At 38.2% G+C, this 26,067-nt stretch overlaps 1 protein-coding gene across 1 annotated transcript in view; it reads left to right on the top strand.

Annotated features, from left to right (window-relative positions):
- MMP24 (matrix metallopeptidase 24) overlaps positions 1-26,067 on the top strand; it is a 61,491-nt gene that overhangs the window by 10,458 nt on the left and 24,966 nt on the right. Inside the window, exons 2-4 of the mRNA XM_074284812.1 lie at positions 567-715; positions 8,223-8,339; positions 10,467-10,771. Coding sequence (XP_074140913.1) covers positions 567-715; positions 8,223-8,339; positions 10,467-10,771 — 571 coding nt within the window. The remainder of the gene's footprint in view (positions 1-566; positions 716-8,222; positions 8,340-10,466; positions 10,772-26,067) is intronic.

Genomic DNA, 26,067 nt, shown 5'->3' on the forward strand with positions numbered 1-26,067 from the left:
CTAGCTATCTGATATTGGTTAAATAAGTGCAATTCTTTTAAACATCTTTCCATGTTTGTCATGTTGTGCAAGAAAAATCAGACCAAAAGGGAAAAAAAAAAACCATGAAAAAGAAAAAGCAAGCATCAAAAAATGTGAAAATATTATGCTTCAATTCATATTCAGTCTCCATAGTTCTCTTTCTGGATACAGATAGCATTTTCCAGCCCAAGTCTATACAATAATCTTTCTAATGTGGAGTCATTCAGTCTCAGTTAAAAAAGCCTACAGTTTTCAAGGAAGTCAGATCTTCCAGATCCTAACCGGTCATGTGTTCTTGATGTCCCTGTCTTTGTCTTTCTATTGCTGTCACTTTTCACACATACACACACACACACACACACACACATAATACATATATAAATATTGCATAACTGCATAATATATATGTCTGTCTCTCTTCATTTGCTCTTCTCTCTGCCCCTTCCCTCAGGATCTTTCTGCCTGTATCTGTTCTTTCCTCTCCCCGTCTTTCCCACTTTCTTGATCTGTCTTCTTCATCTCCATCTGTCTCTCCTTTTTTACAGAGCTGGTTAAAGTCTTACGGCTATCTGCTTCCCTATGATGCCCGGGTACCCTCGATGCCCTCAGGGAAGGTCTTGCAGTCAGCGGTCACCACTATGCAGCAGTTTTATGGGATTCCTGTCACAGGAGTGTTGGATCAGACAACAATCGAGTAAGATTCCCATGGGACATTGTGTCCCTTAGCTTTTCAGTCTTCCCTCTGAACATGACAAGACAAGAAGCCTTCCACGTTTTTCCTTCCTGCTATTCTCTCATTCCATGCCTGCTCCTTCATTGGGGTCTCAAGGGCTTTCCTTCCTGCCCTCTGATTCATTCCCTTTTCTTTACCCCTTCCAGTCACTGAAATCTTCCAAGTTCATTGACTTAGCCCAGATTCTGTCTCCTCTGTGAAGTCTTCCATGACTCCCCCAGTCCACATTGAGCTTTCCCTCATTTGAGTTCTTCCTGCTTTTATCCTCAGACCCACCTAATGGGTTCTTTTGTCCCCCATTCAACCATGACCTCTGTGAGACCAAGACCTCTTTCTTATTCTTCCCCAACTCCCCAAGTAGCCTAGGCCAACTTCTATGTGCAGGAAGTAATCAGCTGATCAGGAAGCATTGATTAAATGCTTACTATGTTCCAGGTCCTGTGATAAACCCTCATCAAATATTTATTGAATGAATGAATTATTGAAAGTATGAATGAATGATCCACATGAATCCTTAACAAGAGAATTTCTCCTATTATCAGATCTATTTACTAAAGCAAAAGACAGGAGCTTTTTGGGAGAGAAGCCATGCTGGCTATTAGGGAATCAACAGTTTGAAGCTACTGCAACTATGAATATATTTAATATTTGTTTATTATAACATATAACAAAATCAATACTTTATGTACTTATTCTATTTAGAGGTAAGAAGGAACTTAGAGATCATCCAATAGATTTTGTTCTGCAAGTCCCTAGTGACTCTATCATATATTCTTGTACATAATGCTATTTTTTTGGTGTCTTATTCCCCCAATAGACTAACTGTAAGCTCCATGAGGGCAGGGATCCAATTTTTCCTTTGTTTTTTAAGATGAAGAAAATGGGTTTCAAGAAGAGAAGTGACTTGTGCAATGTCACAAAGGTAGCCCATAATTTATTCTGTTCTAATATTAATATAATGAGTTGCTGTCATTTATGTAGTGTTTTGGATCCCTGATCTTACTTGATCCTCAGAATAGTTGTGGGAGGTTCACAGCTCAGAGTGTTACTAGCTTCATTTTAAAGACAAGTAAACTGGAGGCTGCAGTGATGTACCCAGTGTCATATTAGTAGTAAGTGGCAAAGCCAGGACACTAATCCAAGTCTCCTGACATCCAGTGATTACACCTGCTTCTTCCTTTGGTGATCCCAGCAAAAGTGGAAGCTACACTCTCAGAGGCTATTATCTCTTGAAACTACCACTCCTATAAGACTTTAAGCTTCTGTTAAAGGCTTCTCAGCACCTTGATTTTGAAGGTCCTTCCTGGCTCAGGGAACCAAGAACACAGCTTTCTCTATCTAGGGAAGGGACAGCCCTGTGAAAGCATACATATCTAGCTTGAGACATTTTATCTCCTACCGCCATGGTTTTGTATTAGCCATCTCTCAGGCCTGGATTGCTCTTCTTTATCTCTTCTTAGAATCTGCCTCTCTTTAATGTTCAACTCAAGTGCCATCTCCTATAAGACCCTCCACTCCTATCTTCCCTATTAATAATATTTCCCCCACAAATATCTTTGAGTTAATTAATTATTTTAATTTTTATTTATTTATTTGACAAGGCAATTAGGATTAGGTGACTTGTCCAGGTTCATAGAACTAGGAAGTGTTAAGTATCTGAGGCTGGATTTGAACTCAGTTTCTCTTTATTCTAGGTATCTACTGTGCCAACTAGCTGCTCTTGAATTTATTTCACATGTAAACATAATAAATAAATTTTATGTAAATAAATAGCATTTCCCCTTGGTAGAATGTAGGCTCTTTGAGGGCAGGGACAGTTTTACTTTTGTCTTTATCTCCCCAATGCTTAATACAGAACTTGAAACTTAGTAGGTACTTGATAGATGCTTGTTGATTAAGAGAGTCAATTTAGGAGTACTGAGTTCCATCTCTCGGTGTTGCCAGTGAGATTAGGTCATTTCCTTTCTTTGGGAACCTATTTCTTCATAAAGTAAAAGAGGTGGAGTAGATGCTTTCAAAGACCCCTTCCAACTCTAACATTCTATGACTGAGCATAAGCCTGAATCAACTGAGGCTGCCTTAGAGAAGCTAGGGCTATTTTGAGTCCTAGTATAGTGCAATACAACAGAGCATTACATGGCAGGGAGACGGCCACTGCTGAGGGACCACCTGGCCTTAGTTTCTTTTCTGTTCCAGAAAGACACAGGCATATTGGCTGGGGTTCAGCTAAGGGCAATCAGATGGTGGGAGGAGTCTGAGGGGATGATCTGGGTAGAGAAGAAACCATTTCCCATTTATCTGTCTGTCAATCATCTGGTGTCTTTGGGGATGTGAGGGTAGGTGAAGGCTGAGCATTCTCCTCATTTTTCAAATGAGGGACCTGCACAGAGAAACATTTCAAAGTTACACCTAGATCAATGTAGGTTGGAAGAAGCTCAGGATTGATAGGAGAGCTTGACTAACAATCTAAGGTCTATATTTAAAAAATATTTCCCCCACACTAATCCTTTATATATATATATATATATACACACATACATATATATATACATATGCATATATATATAATTTTTATATAAAGTTTTTTATTTTCTTTTTAAAAATTTATTTATTTAGTTAATTTTTACAAAAAATTTATGCATAGGCAAGCTTTGTATTTTCAAAACACATTCATAGATAATTTTCAACATTCACCCTTCCAAAACCTTGTGTTCCACTTTTTTCCTTCTCTTCCCCCCATTCCTCCCCTAGATGGCAAATAATTGAATATATGTTAAACATGTGCAATTCTTCTATACATAATTCCACAATTATCATGCTGCACAAGAAAAATCAGGTCAAAAAAGAAAAAAGTGAGAAAGAAAGCAAAATGCAAGCAAACAACAACCAAAAAATGAAAATACTGTTGTGATCTACACTCAGTCCCCATAGTCCTCTCTTTGGATGCAGATGGCTTTCTCAATCACCAGTCCATTGGAACTGTCCTGAATCATCTTATTGTTGGAAACAGCCAAGTCCATTAAAATTGATCATCGTATAATCTGCTTGTTGCTGTGTACAATGTTCTCTTGGTTCTAATCACTTTACTCAGCATTAATTCATGCAAGTCTCTCCAGGACTCCCTGAAATCATCCTGCTTCTTACAGAAACATCCTGTTTCTTAGAGAACAATAATATTCCATTATATTCATATACCATTACTCATTCAGCCATTCCCCAACTGATGGGCATCCACTCAGTTTCCAATTCCTTCAAAAAGAAGCTGCTACAAACATTATTGCACTTGTGGGCCTTTTCCCTTTTTTATGATCTCTTTGGGATATAGGCCTAGTAGAGACACTGCTATATCAAAGGGTACCCCCCACAAGTAATCCTATCAGATACAGTAAATATTTTTCTTTTTAATTTTTCATTTAGTTCTGTTTTCATTAGTGTAAGAAATTTCTGGTGTGGAAAACTTCAGTCACAACAGCAGCTGGTAGATAGAGTTCTTGGCCTGAAATCAGGAATACCTGAGTTCAAATGTGACAGGGGGGGGCCACCCCCTTCCTTCCCAAGCAAGTCACTTCACCCTTTTGCTTCAGTTTCCTTAATTATAAAATGGGGATAATTATAGCATCTATCTGCCAAAGTTATTGGGAAAATCAAATAATATGATATTTGTAAAAAATGCTTACCAGCCTCTCACACATAGCAAGTGCCATATAAATGCTTATTCCCTTTTCCTTCTCCCTGCTACTATCACCAGAAACTCATCTGTAAATTTATAGTCTTAGATGCTCAGGTCACTGAAAAGTTAAGTGATTGATCCTTGGCCACAGAACTTGACCCAGAGCTTCCTAATTCTAAGAGTAAGTCTCCAGCCAGTGTTCCATGAAATAATATTATTATCTCTGGTATTATCTCTGATTTAGAGATGTGGAGAAAGTGAGGCCTACTGACCTTGGACATTTACTAGCTGTGTGACCCTATGCAAGTCACTTAACTCCATCTCTTTGTGTAAAATGACCTAGCGAAGGAAATAGCAAGTCATTCCAATGTCTCTACCAAGAAAACCCCAAATGGGATCATGAAGATTGGATACAATTGAAAATGACTGAACAACAACATAGAGGGAGGATGGCTTGCTTAAGGTCTTAGTGAATTTGTGATGAATTAGAAACTAGAATACAAGTCTCTCAAATTCCAGTTTGAGACTCTTAGATATCCTACTGGAGCCTGTCAATCTCCATACCAGTGCATATTAAATACCTACTATGGGTCAAGTCTACAGGAAACCTTTTTGACTTTGTGTACTTCGATGTCATTCCTATGTTGATTATTTCAAATAGATCTTGTCTATAGTTTGTACATTGTTGTTTGCATGTTGCCTCTCTCATTATACCGTGAGCTCCTTGAGGGCTTTTTGTACTTTTTGTACAGTGCCTGGTGCATAGTAGGAGCTTAATAACTGTTTATTGACTGACTCACTGACTATGGGGTCACAAACACATGGAAGGCATGCTAGCTCAAAAGTGTCATCCTCTGAAACAGACCCATAGATATGGGTTAACTATATAGAGAAATCAACTTGGAATTTGTTGAAGTTCTGTTGATCTAATGAAGGTGTCTATCAATCAGCAAGTATTTTTTAAGTAGCTTCTATGTGCTAGGCACTGTGCTCAGTGCTGGGGATACCAAGATAGGCTGAAACAATCCCTATTTTAGAGGAACTTATATTGTACCGGGGTAAACAATCTATCTGTATGTAAGTGCATATAAAATATTTACAAGGTAAATACAAGGTAATTTGGAGAGGAAGGGGAAAGGGAGGAAAGACTCACTAAAAGCTGGGATAGGAGGGTGAAATGAGGAAAGTATTCATGTAGAGAGAAAGTGATGTTTGAGCTGAGTTTAGAAGGAAGTAAGGGATTCTAAGAAGCAGAGGTAAGGCGCATTTAGGGCAGATAGGTGACGGAGCGCTGGGTCTGGAGTAAGGCAGATCAGAGTTCAAATCCTTTCTGAAATAATGGAAACAAAAATGACACTGAAAGGAAAACAAACTCCTAATGATACTCTTGTCCTGGGAGAACATTGCTTTTCTTTCTGTAGAGAGGTGGGACAATGAGGATACTGAATGTTGCATGCACTATAAGAACAGATCAATTATATATATATATCTCAGTTGGTTTTGCCTAAGTGTTTTTGTTATAAAAACTGGTTGGTCTATTGGGATTAGGGGACATGCTTAGGGATCTGGGATCTATAAACAAAAAGCATTGGTAAACCACATTATAATTATTTTTAAAATAATTTCTAGGTATCTTCTCAAATTAGAGCCCACCTTTACCCTGCCTCCAACCTGCAATGGATAGAACTGGGGACAAACCAGCACAGCCTTATAAGCCATGATACAATGGAAGTTATCACAGCTTCCTCAAATTCCTTTTCTACAAGATTCTTACCTTGATGAGGTGATTCGGGGAGTCCTTCACAACTTGGCTGTAACCTCCCTTTTCATAACTCTGGTCTAGACAGATGGACCTTCATTCTATTTCTCACCTACAACACTTATCACCTATCTCCCTGCCTTTTTACTAACCTTCTTTCATGCATGAAAGAAAGGAAGGGTGGAAGGTAGGAAGGGAAAAAAGATAGGAAAAGAAATGAAGGAAGGGAAAGCAAGAAAAAGAAAAGAAAGAAGGAAGGAATGAAAGGGAAGGAAGAAGGGAAAGAAAAGAAAGAAAAAGAAAGAAGGAAGGAAAGAAGGAAGGAAGGTAGGAAATAAGCTTATTATTATTATTATTTTAAAGTTGAGGAAACTGAGGAGAAGTAAGTGACTTGTCCTGAGGGGTCTTAGCTAGTCTCTGAGACTTCATTTAAACTTAGTTCTTCCTGCTTCCAGGCTTGGTGCTTAATTCACTGAGCCATTTAATTGTAGTTTCCTCATATCAGTTTCTTAGGCAAGCAGTGTCCCTAGAGTGGAGGAGGACAGCACAACTGGATGGAAATTTCCCTTAAGAATAGTCAGCTCTCTCTGTTCTGATTCTCTACTTGCCATGTAACCTTCTGACTCTTGTAATTGGGTCTCCTGAGTGGACTAACCCACCAGAGGAAGAACCCTGAGCCTTTAGGTGGAATTGGTACTTGAGCCAGGCAGGAATACTTCTCAGCATAAGTTAATATGCTGCCATCTAGTTTATTAATTAGTCTTGTGGGGTTGGTTAGTGGAAGTCTATTCTCCAGAACCCTAAGTGATCTCCCTGGGTGAGGTGATAAAACTTGAGTTCCTGAAGGTCAGACTCCAGATTCCATGACAACCCCACCACCACCACCACTTAAAGCATAGGCTATGCATTTATCTACTTGGCTGGCCCTTCCTACCTGTACCAGATTAGTTATATCAGTAACAACTTAAAAGCAATCTCAGACTGTTTATATACTGTGGTCCTATGCACAGTGGTGCTTGTAAGGAAAAGGCAAGGAAGGAGAATCTCTCCTCCCTTCAGAACAGGACCTGGAAAACCATGCTGAGCTCTGGGAACCAAAGAGCTACAAGTTTTTCTGCAAGACAGGAAAGAGGCATGCTGGTCTAGGCTTTGCTATTTAACTTACTGTGTACCTTTGGGCAAATTGGTCCTACCTCATTTTCTTCCTTTATAATATTAAATACAATAACAGTTCACAATTACAGTTATGAAACCCTTTACATCCATTATTTCATTTCCATTCCCTAAAAGCCCTGTAATGGTGGCTGAGTAGGTATAATTGTTTCCATTTTACAGATCTGGACACTGGGAAACTTGAGTATCTCATCCAAGAGGATGACCATCAATCAATCAACAAGCCTACTATAATTAGATACCTACTGTATGTCAACCACTATCTTAGGCACCAAGGATACAAATATGTATATTAACAACAATAATTACAGCTAGTATTTATGTAGCATTTGAACATTTGCAGAAGAGCTCTTTATGCCATGTGCTATTATCTACATTTTATAAATGAGGAAACCAGAGCTGAAAGAGATTTACTGTTTTGCCCAGGGTCCCAAAGATGGTAAATGTCCGAAGAATGATTCCATTAGACCACCTCACTGTTCAAATCCCGATCATCAAAAAATTATATATGTACAAATAGATGCCCATAAGTTATAAGCAGCACAACTGGGACTTAGAAATGATAACATCATAGATTTGTAGCTGGAAGGGACTCTAGAGGCTATTGAGTCCAAAGCCCTCTTGTTACAGATGAAGAAACTAAGACTTGCCCTAAAATGTCTGAGGTGGAGATTTGAACCCAGGGCTCCTGGTATTCCATGTCCCAGTGACCTATCATTTATACTACTCAAATCTAGATTTTTGTCTCCCAGACCATTACATGGCACTGCCTCTCCTAATGATTTCTAAGGCCCCTCCAGCCTGCCTTTGGTGCCTTTCTCTTAAAAACTCTGGCCATTGTGTAAGTGTATGTTTTCTCTGCCCAGATGGATGAAGAAGCCTCGCTGTGGTGTCCCTGATCACCCCCACCTGAGCCGCCGGCGCAGGAACAAGCGCTATGCACTGACGGGGCAGAAGTGGAGGCAGAAACATATCACCTACAGGTAAGTGATATTCACTCTATTTCTCTACTTGTGTTCTTGCTTAGTGGGTCTGGATCCACTCTTAAATCCAGAGGAGAAGGTAGCTCTTGGAGTTGATTATGATCTGACACCCACCCTCATTATGGACAGAATCAAAGCTCAATGGGATAAAAGGGCCAGCACCGTGGGATGTGGATGGTGGAAAAGTCAGGGGATCAAATGTCTACTTTTGACTCTGCTACTGACTCTTTCTCTGAGCCTCAGATTCTTGGTGTATAAAATGGAGTTGGACTAGTCAGTCCATACATGTAATGACAATAACAATAATAATAACAGCTAGTATTTATGTAGCATTTGAACATTTGCAGAAGAGGACTTTATGTCAGGTGCTCACCTTTTCCAGTTCTGTAGCCTACAAGTCACTTAGAGTGCCCCAAACTCTGACTTGATGGATGTCCCATGCATTCATCCAGGAGACTCTATTTAGAAGAATCTGTATCTGAAGGAATTTATTCTTGACTACCTTCTATTCCTTAACCCCCTCCCAGTCCCCTTGCTAGGCAAAGTGCTATTATTATATACTATATTATTATTATTCAACTGGGGTCCATCTCATCCTGGACTGAATAGATCTGATCCCAGGCATAATCCATATGATCCCAGATCATAAGGCATAATTCTTAGGGTTGTTGGGTCTAAATCAGAGAGCATATCTTCTGAATGTTCAGAAGAGAGTAACTAATATGCTTTGAAAACTACAGGTCATGGCATTGAAAGATTAGCTGAAAGAACTAGAAATGGGTAGAGAAAACTTAGTAAAGGGAAAAGGGGGGAAACAGGCAATCTGATCACTGACTTGAAGTATCCCAAGGATTGTTTGAGAGAGATGATCTAATTAATCCAGGGAGAACTAGGAAAGAAAATATATTTTTCAGTGAGGCAGATTTCTACTCCATTGAATGGAGAACCCACTGAAAATTCGTGTTGCCTAAAAGTGCAATGAGCCACCTTAGGGATGAACTTTCCATCCCTAGAGGTCTTCCAGAAGAGGCTGGACAACCTTCTGTTGTAATATTAAAAAGAGATTTTTTTTTGTTCAGATGCCAGTGAGATTTAATGGCATCAGAAATGTTTCTTAGAGGGAGAAAAAAATTTAGAATACAAAGTTTTGCAAAAGTGAATGTTGAAAATATTTGTATTGTTGAATTGTATTTGGAAAAATAAAATATAATTTTGAAAAGACAGAGAGAGAGAGAGAGAGAGAGAGAGAGAGAGAGAGAGAGAGAGAGAGAGAGAGAAATGTTCCTTTCAGTTCAGATTCTATGAATGGAATCAGGAGCTGGATAAACTCAGCTTAACCCCAACCAATTCTCAGGGCTCAGGTCCAGAGTCCAGACTGGACATCTTCAGGAGTTATTACCAGGGCTTACAGTTAGTCAAACTTATTCAAGAATGGAAATTTAAAAGGAACCAAATGGCAGAAACTTATATTCTGTTCCTTAAGAGGTAAAGGAGAAGAGCTCGAAAAGTTTTGGGAGCTGAGTTAGGAGGTTTGGAATCTAGTTCCAAGTCTCCCCCACTGACTTACTATGTGAGATTGGGCAAACCTTCTGAATTCTCTGGACCTCAATTTTTGTTGGGCTGTAAATAATAGCAACTCACTTTTATATTAGCATTCTGAGATTTGTAACAAGTGTTTCTATACATTTTCTAATTAGATCCTCCAGACAACCCTGTGAAGTAGATATTATCTCAGATTTGTTGGTTAGGAAAATGAGGTTTAGCAATTAAATGATTTGCCCATGGCCACACATCTAGCAAATACCTTTAAGCAGTCTTCAGACCCCCAAGAACATCATACCCTCCACCCTGGCCCAACATGCCTCCTAATAAGTTCTACAATACCTCCTTCTCCTGAAGATCAAATGAGATGATGGATGGAGTTTGACTCACATCCTGAAGGTTCAATATGACTAATACCATTGAGAGGAGAGAGGAGGAAGTGGATCCATTGAGAAAGAAGGAGAAAGGTACTGCTGCAGGAAGAAGTGATCAAGCCTAGAAACAACTGGGCCATATCCTCATGGCCTTATTCTTAGTCCTGAGGAGGTCTACCTCACCCTCACTGACCTTTTCCTTTCTCACCAGCATTCACAACTACACCCCCAAAGTAGGCGAGCTGGATACAAGGAAAGCCATCCGCCAGGCCTTTGACGTTTGGCAGAAGGTCACCCCTCTGACATTTGAGGAAGTTCCCTACCACGAAATTAAAAGTGACCGCAAGGAAGCAGACATCATGATTTTCTTTGCCTCTGGTTTCCATGGTGACAGCTCCCCCTTTGATGGTGAAGGGGGATTCCTAGCTCATGCCTATTTCCCTGGCCCTGGGATTGGTGGAGACACCCACTTTGACTCTGACGAGCCTTGGACACTGGGGAACGCCAACCATGATGGTAAGGCCTGTCTCAGGCACAGGGTGACTGTATCTCCTTATTCAGGGGGGATATACTAAGGGCTTGGGGGATATGGTGAAAATTAGACATGGTTGCCTCCTTGCAGAACTGCCTATCTAAAGAGTAAAATTTATTCAATAAATATTTATCCAGCAGTGCCCTCTGCAGATATGGAAAAGGATACAAAAATAAACAGACATGACCTTTGTCCTTATGGAGCCTATGGTACAAGGGAGGAGTAGGTTTGGTAAAGGAACAACAGAGAGAGAGACAGAGACAGAGTTTAAATACTAAATGGAATACAAGGCACAAGAAAGGTACACCCAGAATGCTATTCAGATTATATGTAAATAAGATCAGTTGAAGAAATAGTGAGATGTTTTTAGTCTGGAGAAGACCTAAGGAAAATGTAGAAGCTATCACATTCTGGATTTCCATGGAAATATTTGAAAGACTGTCATGAAAGGAGATTAGGCTTCTTAGTAGAAGTAGGAACGGGAGGGAAAAGCTAAATGGAGGAAGACTCAGCTTCATGTGAGGAATAGTGTTCCTAATAATTAGAGCTGTGCAAAAGCAGAAATTCCCTATTACTAGAAATCTTCAGGCAGAGGCTAGATGATCATTTTTTGGGATCATTGTAAAAGGTTTCCTACTTCAAGGACAGCAAAGATGTGAAAATCTCCAAAGGACTTCCACTTTTAAGAGTCTATTGTTCTGAGATACAAATTGGTCTCTCTGACTCCCATCTCTCCATCTTCTGTGAAGTATTAAAATAATCTCACAAAGCAAAAGCCTGACCTTGTCCCTCCTCACCTCAAGAATCTTTGCTGACTCCCTTTTGTCTCTAAAATAAGACAAAGCTTCTCTGAAGGGTCTTGAAAGATCTTCCCAAATCAGCTCTAGACTGACTTTTCAGACTGATTGAACATCACCCCCCTTTCTGTGTCCTGCCCTGCCCCCACACTTTATGATCCATCCAAATTAGCTGACTTGCCATTCCCTTTATACAACATTCTATTTCTCAGCTCCATGCAGGCTCTTCCACCAACTGGAGATGCACATCTTGCTTCCCTCCCTTCTGTTCTTAGAGTCCCTAGCTTTCTTCAAGGTTCAGGTCTTACACTTTTCTGGTTTTTCCTAATTAGCATTCTCTCCTCTCCTCAGATTATTTTTACAGTCACTTATCCTTTTCATATTCTCTACAGTGGTTCTCAAACATTTTGGTCTCAGAACCTCTTCACATTCTTAAAAATTATTAAGAACGAGACAAAGAAATTTTGTTTATATGGGTTATAACAATTGATATTGGTTCTATTAGGAATTAAAGTGGTTAAGTTTTAAACATGTATTTCTTCATTTTAAAATAACAATAACATTTTAATGAAAATAACTACATTTCAGAAACAAAGATTAGGCAGGAAAGTGTTTTTGTTTTATGTATTTTTGCAAATCTCTTTAATGTCTATTATAATTGAAGACAGTTGGATTCTTCTAACTTCTTCTACAAACAATCTGTTGCAAGAAGTTGTTTTGATGGAAGTATATGAAGAAAATCCAGCTTCACACAGATATGTAGTTGGATAAGGAGGAAATTTTTAATAGGCAAATGATATCAGCATTATTATGAAAATGATTTCAATTTTGCAGACCTCTAAAAGGATCCCCAGACTATGCATCCTTGAAGGTGAGGGCTACTTTGCCTAATCACCTAAGGGTGCCTTACAAACAGAAAATGCTTAACAAATATCTGCTCTGATGAACCAAATCAGTTCCATTTGTTCAATAATGAATAGAACCAGCTACACCTAGCAAAAGAACTCTAGGAAATGAGTGTGAACCACTACATAGCATTTCCAATCTCTCTGTTTTTATCCACTCGCATTTTTTTATTTCCTTCTCAGGTTAATTTTACCTTATTTCAAAGTCTGATTCTTCTTGTGCAGCAAAATAACTATATGGACATGTATACGTATATTGTATTTAACATATACTTTAACATATTTAACATGTATTGGTCTACCTATCATCTGGGGGATGGGGCGGGGTAAGGAGGAGAAACGTTGGAAAAGAAGGTTTTGCAAGAGTCAATGCTGAAAAATTACCCATGCATATATCTTGTAAATAAAAAGCTATAATAAAAAAACAAAAAACAAAAATCTGGTCTAGAACTCTGTCTCTGATAAGATACAAATTGAAAAAATATAGTGGATGAGTGCCAGGCCCTGGAGTCAGGAAGACTAATCTTCTTGAGTTCAAATCCCACCTCAATACCTCCTAGCTGTGTGACTCTGGGCAAGTCACTTCACTCTGCTTCAGTTTCCTTATGTGTAAAATGAACTGAAGAAGGAAATGGCAAACTACTCTACTAGTGTCTTTATTCAGAAAACCCAAATGAGATTATGAAGAGTCAGACACTACTGAATAATGATAAGTATACAATGGAAGGCCCACCTTTATCATAATCTCATAGATCTCATATTCCAATATATCTCAGATTTTCTTTAGTAGTATGGTGCTACCACTAGCTCTAAGGAAGTTCTTTTGTAAGGGACAGACACAAAAGCATGTGGATTTTCTCATGGTGTGTTTCACAACATACTTCTGAAGGGAAGTCTCAGCAAACTTTTTTGATTAGGGAATATTCTCCTGGAATAGAGACTTTGATGGACAATGCAGGGCATGAATTCTAGACATATGACATTAGGAGGCAGCAAGTATCAAAGTGGATTGAATGCTGGATTTAGAGTGAAGATATTGTGCCTCAAGCATTTACTAGTGTATGTCCCCTTGATCAAATTATTCTACCTCAGTTTATTTATCTGTAAAATGGGAATAATAATAATAATAATAATACTTACCTTCCTGGGTTGTTGTAAAGATTAAATGGTATAATATTTGTAAAATGCTTTGCAAACCTTAAACTAAATAAGTACTAACTAGCTCTGCAGAGATGTTATGAAATGAGAGTGGGATGAAGAGGCCATTCAAAAAAACCTATCTCTGCCACCTCTTCTTATTTCACTTAGCAATTGTTTGTTTGCAAACATGTGTGAGGAGGAAGACCCAGGGGGAGGCCGGACCCCTTTTTCCTACCTTCACTTCCCTATGGGGTGATGGTGATATTTCTCTGGGCTTCTGGATGGTCATTCTGGATAACAGGAATTGGTTACTTTAGGAATATTTTTGCTGGAAGTGGTGGATGACATATTTTAGCCAAGACAGACTCTGGTCCAAATTGTGAAGATGTTGAGGTCCACCATTGAGGCCATTACTCACTGGTGCCCCTCATTTCCCTTGCTCAGGTCTACCCAGCCGTAGTCTTGAATTGGCATATCTGCCAGCTCAGGGCCTAGAGTCAGGAAAACCTGAGGTCAAACGTACCCTCAGAAACTTAGTAGGTGTGCAATACTGGGTAATTGACTTCACCTACATTTGCCTCAGTTTTCTTAACTATAAAGTGGGGGTGGTAATAGTACCCACCTCCCAGGACTATGATAGAAACAGTGAGATAGTGTTCATAATGTGTTTAGCACAGTGCCTGAAACATAGTAAGCACTATATAAATGCTAGCTATTATTAGTTTATCGGGTATAGGATTCAATAGAAAGGTTACTTGACATGTAGGACAACTGGTGCTTATCTTAGGCTTTCTGGGATTCAGTTTCCCCAGTCTGATATAGGCTGATACCTCAGCGACTTAGTCTTAGAAAATTACCTGGGACACTGAGATTAAGTGACGGGTGCAGTCATACAACCTGTATGTGTTAAGACCTGAACCCATGTTTTCCAGAGGCTGGCTTTTTATTCATTACATACATTGAGATGTCTCTGTGAGGTTAGTACTGACAGATATTGTTATCATCTTTATTTAACAGAATTAAAATTAAGCTCTTTTAATCTCAGAGGGTTTACATGACTTAGCCAGGGTCATACGGATAGTAATTAAATGTCTGAAGAGAAATTTAAACCAAAGCATGACCATTCATTGGAACACCAATCCAGGGTTTTCTACACATGCAAAAGTAAGCATCTTCATTGGGTGTTAGCACCCTCAGTCAATTTTCCCCTCTGATTGGAGGACTGGAAAGATGGAGAATAAAATTTTTTCCCAACCTTCCTTTATAGAGCTTAGAACTTTCCAGCTAACTCTTCATTTTCCATCTACTTCCTTCTTCCTTCCTTTTCTGTATTGTCGTCCCTCAGTAGATTCTAAGCTCCTTGAGCATTGGGACTATCTTTCATTTTCTTATTTGTATCTTTAGCATAAGACACTTATTACATAAACTGGCACATAGTAGATACTTAATAAATACTTATTTCCTTCCTTCTTCTAGACTCCGAACACAGGTCAGAATTTCTTCTTCCTCTTCAGACCCTTCGTTTTTGTAATAAAATACATTTGTTGTTCTCCTTCCTTCCCTCCTTCCCTCCCTCTCTTTCTCCTTCCTTCCCTTCCTTCCTTCCTTCCTCCCTCTTTCTCTTCCTTTCTCCCTTCCTTTCTCCCTTCCTTCCTTCCTCCCTCCTTTTCTCCCTTCCTTCTCTCCCTTCCTTCTCTCCTTTCCTTTCCTTCCTTCCTTTCCTTTCCTTCCTTCCTTCCTTCCTTCCTTCCCTCCCTCCCTCCCTCCCTCCCTCCCTCCCTCCTTCCCTTCCTCCTTCCTTCCTTCCTTCCTTCCTTCCTTCCTTCCTTCCTTCCTTCCTTCCTTCCTTCCTTCCTTCCTTCCTTCCTTCCTTCCTTCCTTCCTTCCTTCCTTCCTTCCTTCCTTCCTTCCTTCCTTCCTTCCTTCCTTCCTTCCTTTTTTTCATCTTCTTTTTTAGTTCTTCTTATTTCATTCTTCTAATAATCTAAAAAATGAAACAGTCTGCATTTACACATATTTAGCTGTTATCTTGACCAATCCATCCCCAAATAACTTGTAAATATTTTACATTTACCTTATACATATTTCCCTCCCTACTAAAATGGAAACTCTCTAAGGGCAGAGACTGGTTCATTTTTGTCTTTTTATTCCCAATATTTAGTACAGGAACTGACACTTTTTGTGTTAAAGTGGACCTGTGTTTTCATGGACATAAGAAGCTACTCAGGAGGCACTTCTATCAATACCAGTCACAATCCTTTCTGCCATTTATTGTCATAACGAGTTGAACAGGGCAGTGAAAGGCTAATTGACTTGTCCATGATCACACAGCTTTCTGTATCACAGAAACAGCTTGAACCCAGGTCTCTCTGACACTAAGTCTGGCTCATTCAGCTATCAATCTGCCTCTCACTTGGCACATAGTACGTAGTTTATAAATGTTTGTTGAATGAAGGAGAACCTAGCCCCACCCCCAATAAATTCCAGGAGTGAAGGAGACAAAGAGCAAATCTTTACTAATATAGAGCAGAATACCTGCTATTCCTAAAGGAGCTGGGGAGATTAGGTGTTTGCAAGTCGTGAGTCAAGTGGTCTAAAAGAAAGCCAGGAATAAAACAAGCTAAGGTGACAGCCAGGAGACATGGCTCCAGGCTTGATGACACCTTCACTTGACTGTGTGATCTTTATGCATAAGACCTAATTTTTACAGCTGAAAAGGAGATGGGGAAGGAAGGATGAAGCTGATGTTTTAAATCTGAGAGCCTGGGAGGATAGTGTGGCCCTTGAGGAAAACAAGAAAGTCCAGAAAGAGAGCTATCTGGGAACAAAAAGATGTTAGATATGTTCAGTTTTACGCAATGCTCCGACATACAGGTAGAAAAATCTAGCATAAAGTTAAATTCATAGGACTAGAGAGATCAGAGTTGAAGAAGTTGCTTTAAATTAGTCATATCACCCACTTGAGACTCCAAGCTATGAGAGTAGATGGGATTTCTGAGAGAGAACATGGGATCAACCAGCAACGAAGAATTTGTGTCTACCATATACTAAGCATCAAGCTAAATGCTAGAGATAAAGGGACGAAAATGGAATTATCCTTGTCCTATTGTGAGAGACTCTATGGACACACACACACACACACATATACACATATACACACACATATACATGTACACATTGTGTAATATATGTATTGTGTGTATGTATATATAGATGTGTGTATATAAAATAAGTAAATATAGAATGAGCAGCTAAATAATAGTGACAGACCTAGAATCAGGAAGATTCCTCTCTGAGTTCAAATCTGGTTTCAGACTTTTACTATTTACCCTTGGTAAGTAACTTAACCACGTTTGCCCCAGTTTCCTCAATTATAAAATGAGGTGGAGAAGGAAATGGCAAACCACTCCAGTATCTTTGCCAAGAAAATCCCAGATGGGTCATGAAGAATCATACACAACTGAAAAATGACTGAACAGATGTAGAACAATTGCAAAATAAATACAAGATTGGTGAGTATGAGAGTTTTGTAAGGGAGGGGGGTACTAGCAATTGGTGTGGTGGTGATGGTGGGGAGGACAGTGTTTGGTAAAGGCTTCTTTTAGAAAATAGTGCTTGAACTGAGTTTTAAAGGATATGAGGTATTCTATGCAAAGGAGGTGCATCATAGGCATGGGAGACAGCCAGTGCAAAGGCAGGCTTGGATAAGAACTGACAGGTAAAGACTCTTTTGCAGGATCACCTTACAGTTCATTGAGTGGGAGAAGGAAGTGAAGCCAAAGGAATATGAAATCAGAACAGGTCATGCCCTGCTAGCATCCTTGGTCTTATTCTGCAGTTCTTCAAGTCTAAATTGAAATTAAAAGCAAGATTCAATCTTTCATCTTAAAGTCAATGCTGGCCAGCAAATAACGTACCATATAGGAACCATTCCTTAAAACATCACTTTATAGATGAGGAAATTGAAGCAAACCGGTGAAATGACTTACTCATGGAGTCACAGAGCTAAGTGTCAGAGGCTAGATTTGAACACTAGGTTTCCTGACTTTAGGCCCAGTTCTTTCTCTATTCTGCCACTTAGTTGGCTTCTGATGTTTCCATGCTTTTTTGAGAGACCCCAAGAGTTCTTGGATCATGGGAGTCTATCTCCTGACCCCAAGACTTCAGGACTGAAGCCTTTAGGCCAGAAATACTCTGAAGTTCATTATAAGGGAAAAGTGATGACTGAAAAATCATCACTCATACTGTGAGCTGTTACACTTACTATTATTATGGACAATAATAATACTATAAACTCCTTATTCTACTTCTTCCCTTAGGTTATATACAAGAGACTATAACAAACACTTTTTAAATGCCTGTGGAGTCCTAGTAGATATCAGAATTGGAAGAATAGAATACTTAGCTAACATAAGGTTCCTGCCCTCATTAAGGTTATAATCTAGTCTGAGATACACAAAAAGGAGAATAGATGATGTTATATGATAATTGAATTGGGGATTTATTTACAAAGCAGAGTAGTAGGAGGGCTAAAGAGGAAGATAAGATTCCTAAAAAGAGTTAGGCTTTTAGGAAAGGATTTCATCTTGGGAAGAGAAGGGTGGTAGGGGGAACATTCCAGATAGAAGATAGCTTAAGCAAAAGTTGATTTGCATATGTACTATCAAAAAAAAAAATCAAAAAAAAAGTTATAATTATAAAATAAAATAAAAATTAAATTTAAAAAAAACTACAAAAAAGTTGATTTCTTCTATTGTCTACTTATACAATCCCATGTTTATCATCCCCAATTAGTCAGGAAACCATCATCCTTTTCCCATGGCCCTCACTTTGCACAAGGGACCCCTCTCATCTGAAATGTACTCTCCTCACCTCTGTCTGGTACAATTCTCAGCTTCCTTCTTAACAATAGTAGTAGTTAATATTTATTTAACATTTTTAAGGTTTGCAAAATGCTTTACATATATTCTCTCATTTGATCCTCACAACTCTGGAGGCAGATGCACTCATTAACCTCATTAGCCTTCAGATGAGGAAACTGAGGCAGACAATGCTGAAAAATTTGCCCAGAGCCATCTAGTAAATATATTATAATTTCTTTCTTCCTGATTCCATGTCCAGCACTCCTCATTAAAAGTTTACTATGAGTTTTCATAAAACTAGCTCCTCAGAAGTGCCACTCTCCACCTGAAGCCTTTTCTCAGTTATTAACATTCTGTCTCTCAAAATTACTTTGTACTTATACATATTTGGCATTCACTTATCAGTACACATGCTATATCGCCATGTAGATTATACATTTGAGGACAGTTTTATTGATATTTTTGTATGCCCAGTGCCATACATGGTGCTAGCACATAGTAGGTGCTTAATGAATACTTGTTGAACGAAAGCAGGAGAGGGCAGGGTATATAGGAGCAGAGAGGTAACAGTGCAGTTTGGCTGGCACAGAGTGGGGGGAAGGGAGTTTGTAAAATTCACCTGGAACAGCAAGGTGGCACCAGATTGTGGAGGGCCTTGAACTCTCTAGCTGCTCTCTAGGGGCTCCCCTGGCTGAGATCTTTGAGACAAACCCCCGGGGAAACAAGCAATCAAAGGCACTGTGCAGAGGTACCTGGGAGCAGAGCCAGGAATGAGCCCCAGGGAACCCAGTTGCTTTCCTGCTTTCCCCGCTGCTTTGCTCAGGACAGGTCTCAGGGATGAGCTCATACTTCCCCTGCCGCCTGCCAGAGGCCTAAGAGCCATGAGAGGATAGGGGCTCAGTCTGGTTCTTTCCCTGTGTCCAAAGCCAGTTTACCCACCTCTAACAGAAGGTGAGCTCCCAGGTTGCTGGCCAACCTTGCACTGATCTTGTCCTGTCTCCTTGGAGATGTGAAGCCATTGGCTGCAAACAACTTGTCCTCAAAGCAGACTTTGCTCAAAGCATTTGTGGTGTCTGTGGGGCTCTGGCACTTCATCTCCAAGCAACAGGGATATTTTCCATGGGCTAGGATTCACCCTAGAGGGTTAGGAATCATCCTCGTGGGCTTGGGAAAGGCTTGGCATTTAAACCCCTTCACAACCTGTCATTTACCCCACTCTACTTTTCCAGCCTTCTTACACCTTACTCCTCCCTAAGTACTCTGTAATCCAGGAACACTGCCTTTCTTACTATATCTTGCTCAGAACACTCCATTGCTCAGCTCCTCTCTGCCTGGAATACGCTCCCTTGTCATTTGGGTCTCCTCACTTCTCTTTGATTGTTCAACCATTCCAATTGTGCCCAACTCTCCATTTGGGGTTTTCTTGACAAAGATACCAAAGCAATTTGCCATTTCCTTCTCCAGCTCATTTTACAGATAAAGAAACTAAGGCAAACAGGGTTAAATGACTTTCCCAAAGTCACACTGTTAGTGTCTGGGGTCAAATTTGAACTCAGGTCTTCCTGACTCCAGGCATGGTCTAGCCTTATTCCTTCACTTCCTTGGCTTCCTTCAAGTCCAAGTTGAAATTCCATCTTCTACAAGAGACCTTTCCTAATTATCTTTAATGCTAGAACATTCACTCTGCTGATTATCTCTGGTTTATCCTGTATTTCTTGTTTCAACATAGATGATTTTATGTCATCTCTCTGTTAGATCAAGAGCTGCTCGAGACCTGAAACTCTCTTTTGTGCCTCTACTTTGCTCGCTCTCTCTCTCTCTCTCTCTCTCTCTCTCTCTCTCTCTCTCTCTCTGTCCCTGTACTACCACCCCCTTCTTCCATATATATATACACACACACATATATGCATGTATATATACTGATGCAAAATACACACACACATGTAATCTTGAGCTTAGCACAGTGCCTAGCTTAAGAAATGTAGGTGCTTAATTAATGCCAATCGAGTGACTGAGTGACTGGAACACAACTCTGACTCCAGTTGTTTGGTTGTTCTTCTCCACTATCCTATCCTATCCAGTGCATGTTGCATACAGTGGTTAGAAGTCAGAGCTATGCATTGGGTCATAGCTTCACTCTGACCTCTAGTTAGGCTGCATTGCCCACATAATGGATTTTACTTAACCTGGAGCCTGTGAACTTGTTTTTTAAAATATTTTGGTAACTATATTTTAACATAATTTGTTTTCTTCTCAATTGTGTATATTTCATTTCATGCACTTAAAAACATTATTCTGAGAAGGGATTCATAGAGACTTCTCCAAACTACTAAAGGAGTCCAAGACACAAAAAGTTTAAGAACTCCTAGACTTCTGTTTAAGGAGCCTCAAAATGCTGAACTCTACTCATAAAAGCAAAATAATCTCTGCCCTCAAGGAATTTTTTTAAAATTATTTTCCTTTTGGGGAGAGGGATGATAAAAGAAATCAAGCATTTATTTTCTCCCATTTCCACTTCTTCCATTATTTTTCAACACAAAAACAAAAACAAAACCTTTGTAACCAATATGCTTAGTCAAGCAAAGCAAATTGACCTGGCATTGGCCAAGTTTAAAAATGTATGTCTCATTCTGCTTCTTGAATCCATCACTTACTTCTCTGTCAGGATGTACATAGCAGGGATCACCATCTGTCCTCTGAAACCATCGCCATTACATTGATGAGAGGTTATTACTTGTTCATAAAGGAAACTAATTATATTGAATTACAGTTATCAAAAGATTTTTTAAAATCAAGTTCATAGACTCCAGGTTAAGAATACCTGAATTACAAAAATACTATTTCCCTTGAAATACTAGACCTATCACTCATATACATGTATTTTGTTATTATTTTGTCTAACTCCATAAAATATCTCTTTTGTACTTTGGTTGGTATAAGGTCATATAGGTAGTGTCATTATTTTTATTATAGTGGGTTGGCCCAATCATGAGCAATGAATACTTTCTCACTTTTTCTCATCATTCTAAGGATATCATAAGGGAAAGCTTCTTAAACTGTGAGTTGTGACCCCATGTATGGATGAATGTGGGGGCCATGGAAAATTTGACAACGTAAAAGATATCAAATATTCTGCAAAGATTTAATTCTTCATGTTAAAAATCAAAAACATATCCATCAAATTAGTATCCAAATTTGCTTTTATCTTTAATAAATGGTAAACTTATAGGCATCCCAAAAGAATTGTTTTAAAATAAATTTCTTTGTTATTTGTTATCAGTTAAAAAAAAAAAAAAAGAACACCTGAATTAGTCCCACTTCATTTATTTTTTACTATTTATTTTTATTTTATTTTATTTTCAGATCCACATTCCTTCCTTCTGACCTTCCCTTCTCCCCACACTGAGAAAGCAAGAAAAACAAAATTTTTTTTACAAATACAAATACATACAAAACAAATTCTGCATGGCCATGCCCAAATATGTATGTGTGTGTGTATATATATATATATGTATATATAAATAGGTGAATATATGTATATTAAAAGATATATGAATATGTGTTCACATACACATACATACATATAATGCATACATCTTACCACCTGAATCCATCTACTCTATCAGGAGATGGGCAGCATGTTTCATCTTGAGTTCACTGGAATTGGTCAGTCAAACAATAAGCATTTATTAAACATCTATTTTGGGCTAGCTACTGTGTATGCTCTAAGGATAAAAAAAAAAGAAGCAAAAAAAAAATCATTATCTTCAAGAAGCTTACAATTTAATGGGGGAAACAACAAACTTTGGTTGGTATAAGGTCATATAGGTAGTGTCATTATTTTTATTATAGTGGGTTGACCCAATCATGAGCAATGAATACTTTCTCACTTTTTCTCATCATTCTAAGGATATCATAAGGGAAAGCTTCTTAAACTGTGAGTTGTGACCCCATGTATGGATGAATGTGGAGGCCATGGAAAATTTGACAAATAAGAATAATCAGGAAATAATTAATAGAGGGAAGCTTCCAATAAAAGATAAAATTTTAATTGATACTTAGCTAGGGAAATTTGTATGTATAGTTGAGTAGATAGAGTTCCAGGCATAGGAGACAGCCAAAGAAAATACTGGGATTTGAGAGATAGAGTGTTTTGTTCATAAAATAGGCAGGAGGCCAGTGTCATTGGATCTAACAGTATTTTACAGGGAGTAAGACTGGAGAGGTCAGAAAGAGCTAGCTTATAAAGGGTTAAGAATACCAACTTAGCAGATCAAGATTCTGAAGTTTTTCAAATTGTTTCGCTTTACAATACTGTTGTCATAGTATAAATTGTTCCTCTGGTTTTCTACTGTTCACTTTATTCTGTGTTAGCTCATATCAGTCTTCCCAGGTTTCTCTGAATCCTCTTTCATCATTTTTTATACCACAGTAATATTTTATTACACTCATTTGCAATAATTTGTTCAGTCACTCACAATTGGTGGGATCCCCATAGTTTCCAGCTTGTTGTTACTACAAATATATAGAACTGCTATAAATATTTTTACACGAGTTTTTTACTGCTTTCTTTGGTTGCTTTAGGATATAGAGCTACTAAAGGTATTTTTGGTCAAAAGGGATGCCCAACGTAATAGCTTTTTAGATATGGTTCCAAATGACTTTCCCGAATGCTTGGACCAATTCATGTGGGAGCTTATATTTCAGTAAGAGAGGTAATATTCACTTATAAAGATAGGTATGAATACATGCAAAACAGATGAAAGGTAGGGCAGTAACAGCTGGGGGACCAGATAGATGGGGTTTGAATTAAGGTTTTAAAAATAATAACTTTTTATTTTCAAAATACATGCAAAGATAGTTTTCAACATTTACCCTTGCAAAATCTTATGTTCCAAAATTTCTTCCTCCCTCCCCTGGACAGCAAGTAATATGTTTTAAATATGTGCAATTCCTCTATACATATTTCCACGATTATTATTCTGCACAAGAAAAATCAGCTCAAAAAGGAAAAAAAAAAAAAAGAAAAAAAGCAAACAGCAACAAAAATGGTGAATACACTGAATGATCCACATTTAGTCCCTAGTCCTCCTTCAGGATGCACATGTCTCTCTCTGTCACAAGTCTATTGAAATTGGCCTGAATTACCTCATTGTTGAACTAAGTTTTGAAGGAGACCAGGAATTCTAAGAGGTGAAAGTGAAGGAGTAAATTCTAGGATTGGTGACAGACAACCTATGCCAAACCAAAAACTGGATTTGGGGTACCTGTGTAGGGAACACTGGGGCCTGCCTCTGACACATCATGCTGGGTGGCCCTGGGCAATGTGCTTAACTTCTCGGTGACAACCTCGTCTAGAGTTCCCCAAACCAAAGAAAGTAGGTCACATCCACCAAAAAACTTATGGGATGGCACAGTAAGTAGAGTACCAGTCCTGGAGTCAGGAGGACCTCAGTTCAAATCAAGTCTTAGACACCTTGACACTTACTAGCTGTGTGATCCCAGACAAATTACTTAATCCTGATTAGCTCACCAAAATCAAACAGACAAAAAGAATTTGACCCTGTCTTGTCTTTTTGCTTCTGAGACTCTACTCCATTCTGTCTTCTGTGTTGCCTTTTACTTCCCTCCAATCTGCCTACAAAATCTGGTTACAAAATACCACTTTTTAAAAAATTTGAAGTTACATTTTGTGTTCCCACAATAGATATTCTAACCAAATATTCAAATAAACTGTTACAAAGTACATTCTTTGGCAGAGGGTGAAGCTGGGAGAGATAATTATTAAAAGAAAGAAAAGATGTATTCTTTAATGTTATTAGCATATTAGTCTGTTGGCAATGGCTGTTGTATGTGAGTAGCATTCCATTGCCTTTTCATGCTGACCATTCCTTTCCCTTGCCATGATCCTTACATCTATTTTTTCTTTCACCCTTGCTTTCATCATTGTCTCATTTGCTACCCATTTTTAAGAATCTCTCTGAGTTCTTCATATCTGCCATTTCTTATAGAATCATAATATTCCATCACCTTCATGCACCACAATTGGTTTGGCCATTGATCAATTATTTTGTTCCTAAACTTTTATAATACAAATGATGCTACTATAAATGTATCTGTATATATGAGCCTTTTCTTGCTGACAGCAGTTGCTGTGAGAGATATAATACAGCAATGGCACAGTAGAAAGAGTGCTAGGCCTAGAGTCTAGAAGACCTGAATTCAAATCCCATCTCAAACATGTACAAGCTGTGTAATCTTGATAAATTATTCCTTATAATTCATCTTTAGATGGGGGTATAATAGTACCTATCTCACAGGCTAATTTTAAGGATCAGATAAGATATTATATATATACATATATATTTTCAGATCTTTTAAATTTTTTCATAATTTTTCGATTTAAAAAATTTTTTTGAGTTCCAAATTCTCTCCTTCCCTCAAGTTGCTCCTTCCATCCATTTAGAAGGCAAGCAATATGATATCAGTTATACATTTGAAATCATACAAAGCATATTTTCATATTGGCCATTTTGAAAAAAAAACACAGAAAGTGAAAAAAATTACACCTTAGTTTGAATTCAGTTCAGCAGTTTTATCTCTGGAGATAGGTGACATTTTTTTTTTATCACAAATTCTTTATTGTCCTGGATCATTATCTTGATCAAAGTAGCTAATTCTTTCACAGTTGATCATCCTCATAATATTGTTATTGCTATGGGTGATGATCTCCTGGTTCTACTCATTTCACTCTGCATCAGTTTGTATAAGTCTTCCCAGATTTTTTGAAATCTTCCTCCTTTTAATTTTTTTCTAATATTTTATATTTCTTTAATTGAATGTAAAAATAATTTTAAACATTTAAAATTTTTTTAAAAATTCTAAATTCTCTCTCCTCCTTTCTCCCCATTGAGAAGGTAAGCACTTTATATAGATTATCTATGTGCAGTCATGCAAAACATTTTCATATTAGTCATGTTGTTAAAAAAAAAAACACACATACAAACCAAACAAGAAAAACCAAGAAAAATAAAGTTGTATTTTTTTTAATGTGCTTCCAGAACAAAAGGTCAAGAATAGATTAGTATACAAGATACAACTGTCAATGATTATAGTAATCTAGTGTTTGATAAACTCAGAGACTCAACTTCAAATAAGAACTCATTATTTGACAAAATTTTCTGAGGAAACTGGAAATAGTATGGCAGAAATTATACATTGACCATCATCTAACATTGTATACCAAGATAAAGTCAAAATGGATTCATGATTTAAACATAAAGATTGATATTATAAACAAATTAATAAAACAAGGGATAGTCTATCTTTTGGATTTGTAGAGAAGTATGGCCAAAGAATTACAGAACATGAAATGCAAAGTAGATAATTTTGATTATATCAAATTAAAAAGGTTTTGTACAAGTAACACTAATGCATACAAAATTGGGAGGGAAGCAGAAAGCTGGGGAAAATTTTTTGCAGCCAGTGTTTTTGATAAAGGACTAATTTCTAAAATATATAGAGAACTGACTCAAATTTCAAGAATACAAGTCATTCCTCAATTGATAAGTGGTCA

The sequence above is a fragment of the Sminthopsis crassicaudata genome, chromosome 2 (assembly GCF_048593235.1).
Source record: "Sminthopsis crassicaudata isolate SCR6 chromosome 2, ASM4859323v1, whole genome shotgun sequence".
NCBI lineage: Eukaryota > Metazoa > Chordata > Mammalia > Dasyuromorphia > Dasyuridae > Sminthopsis > Sminthopsis crassicaudata.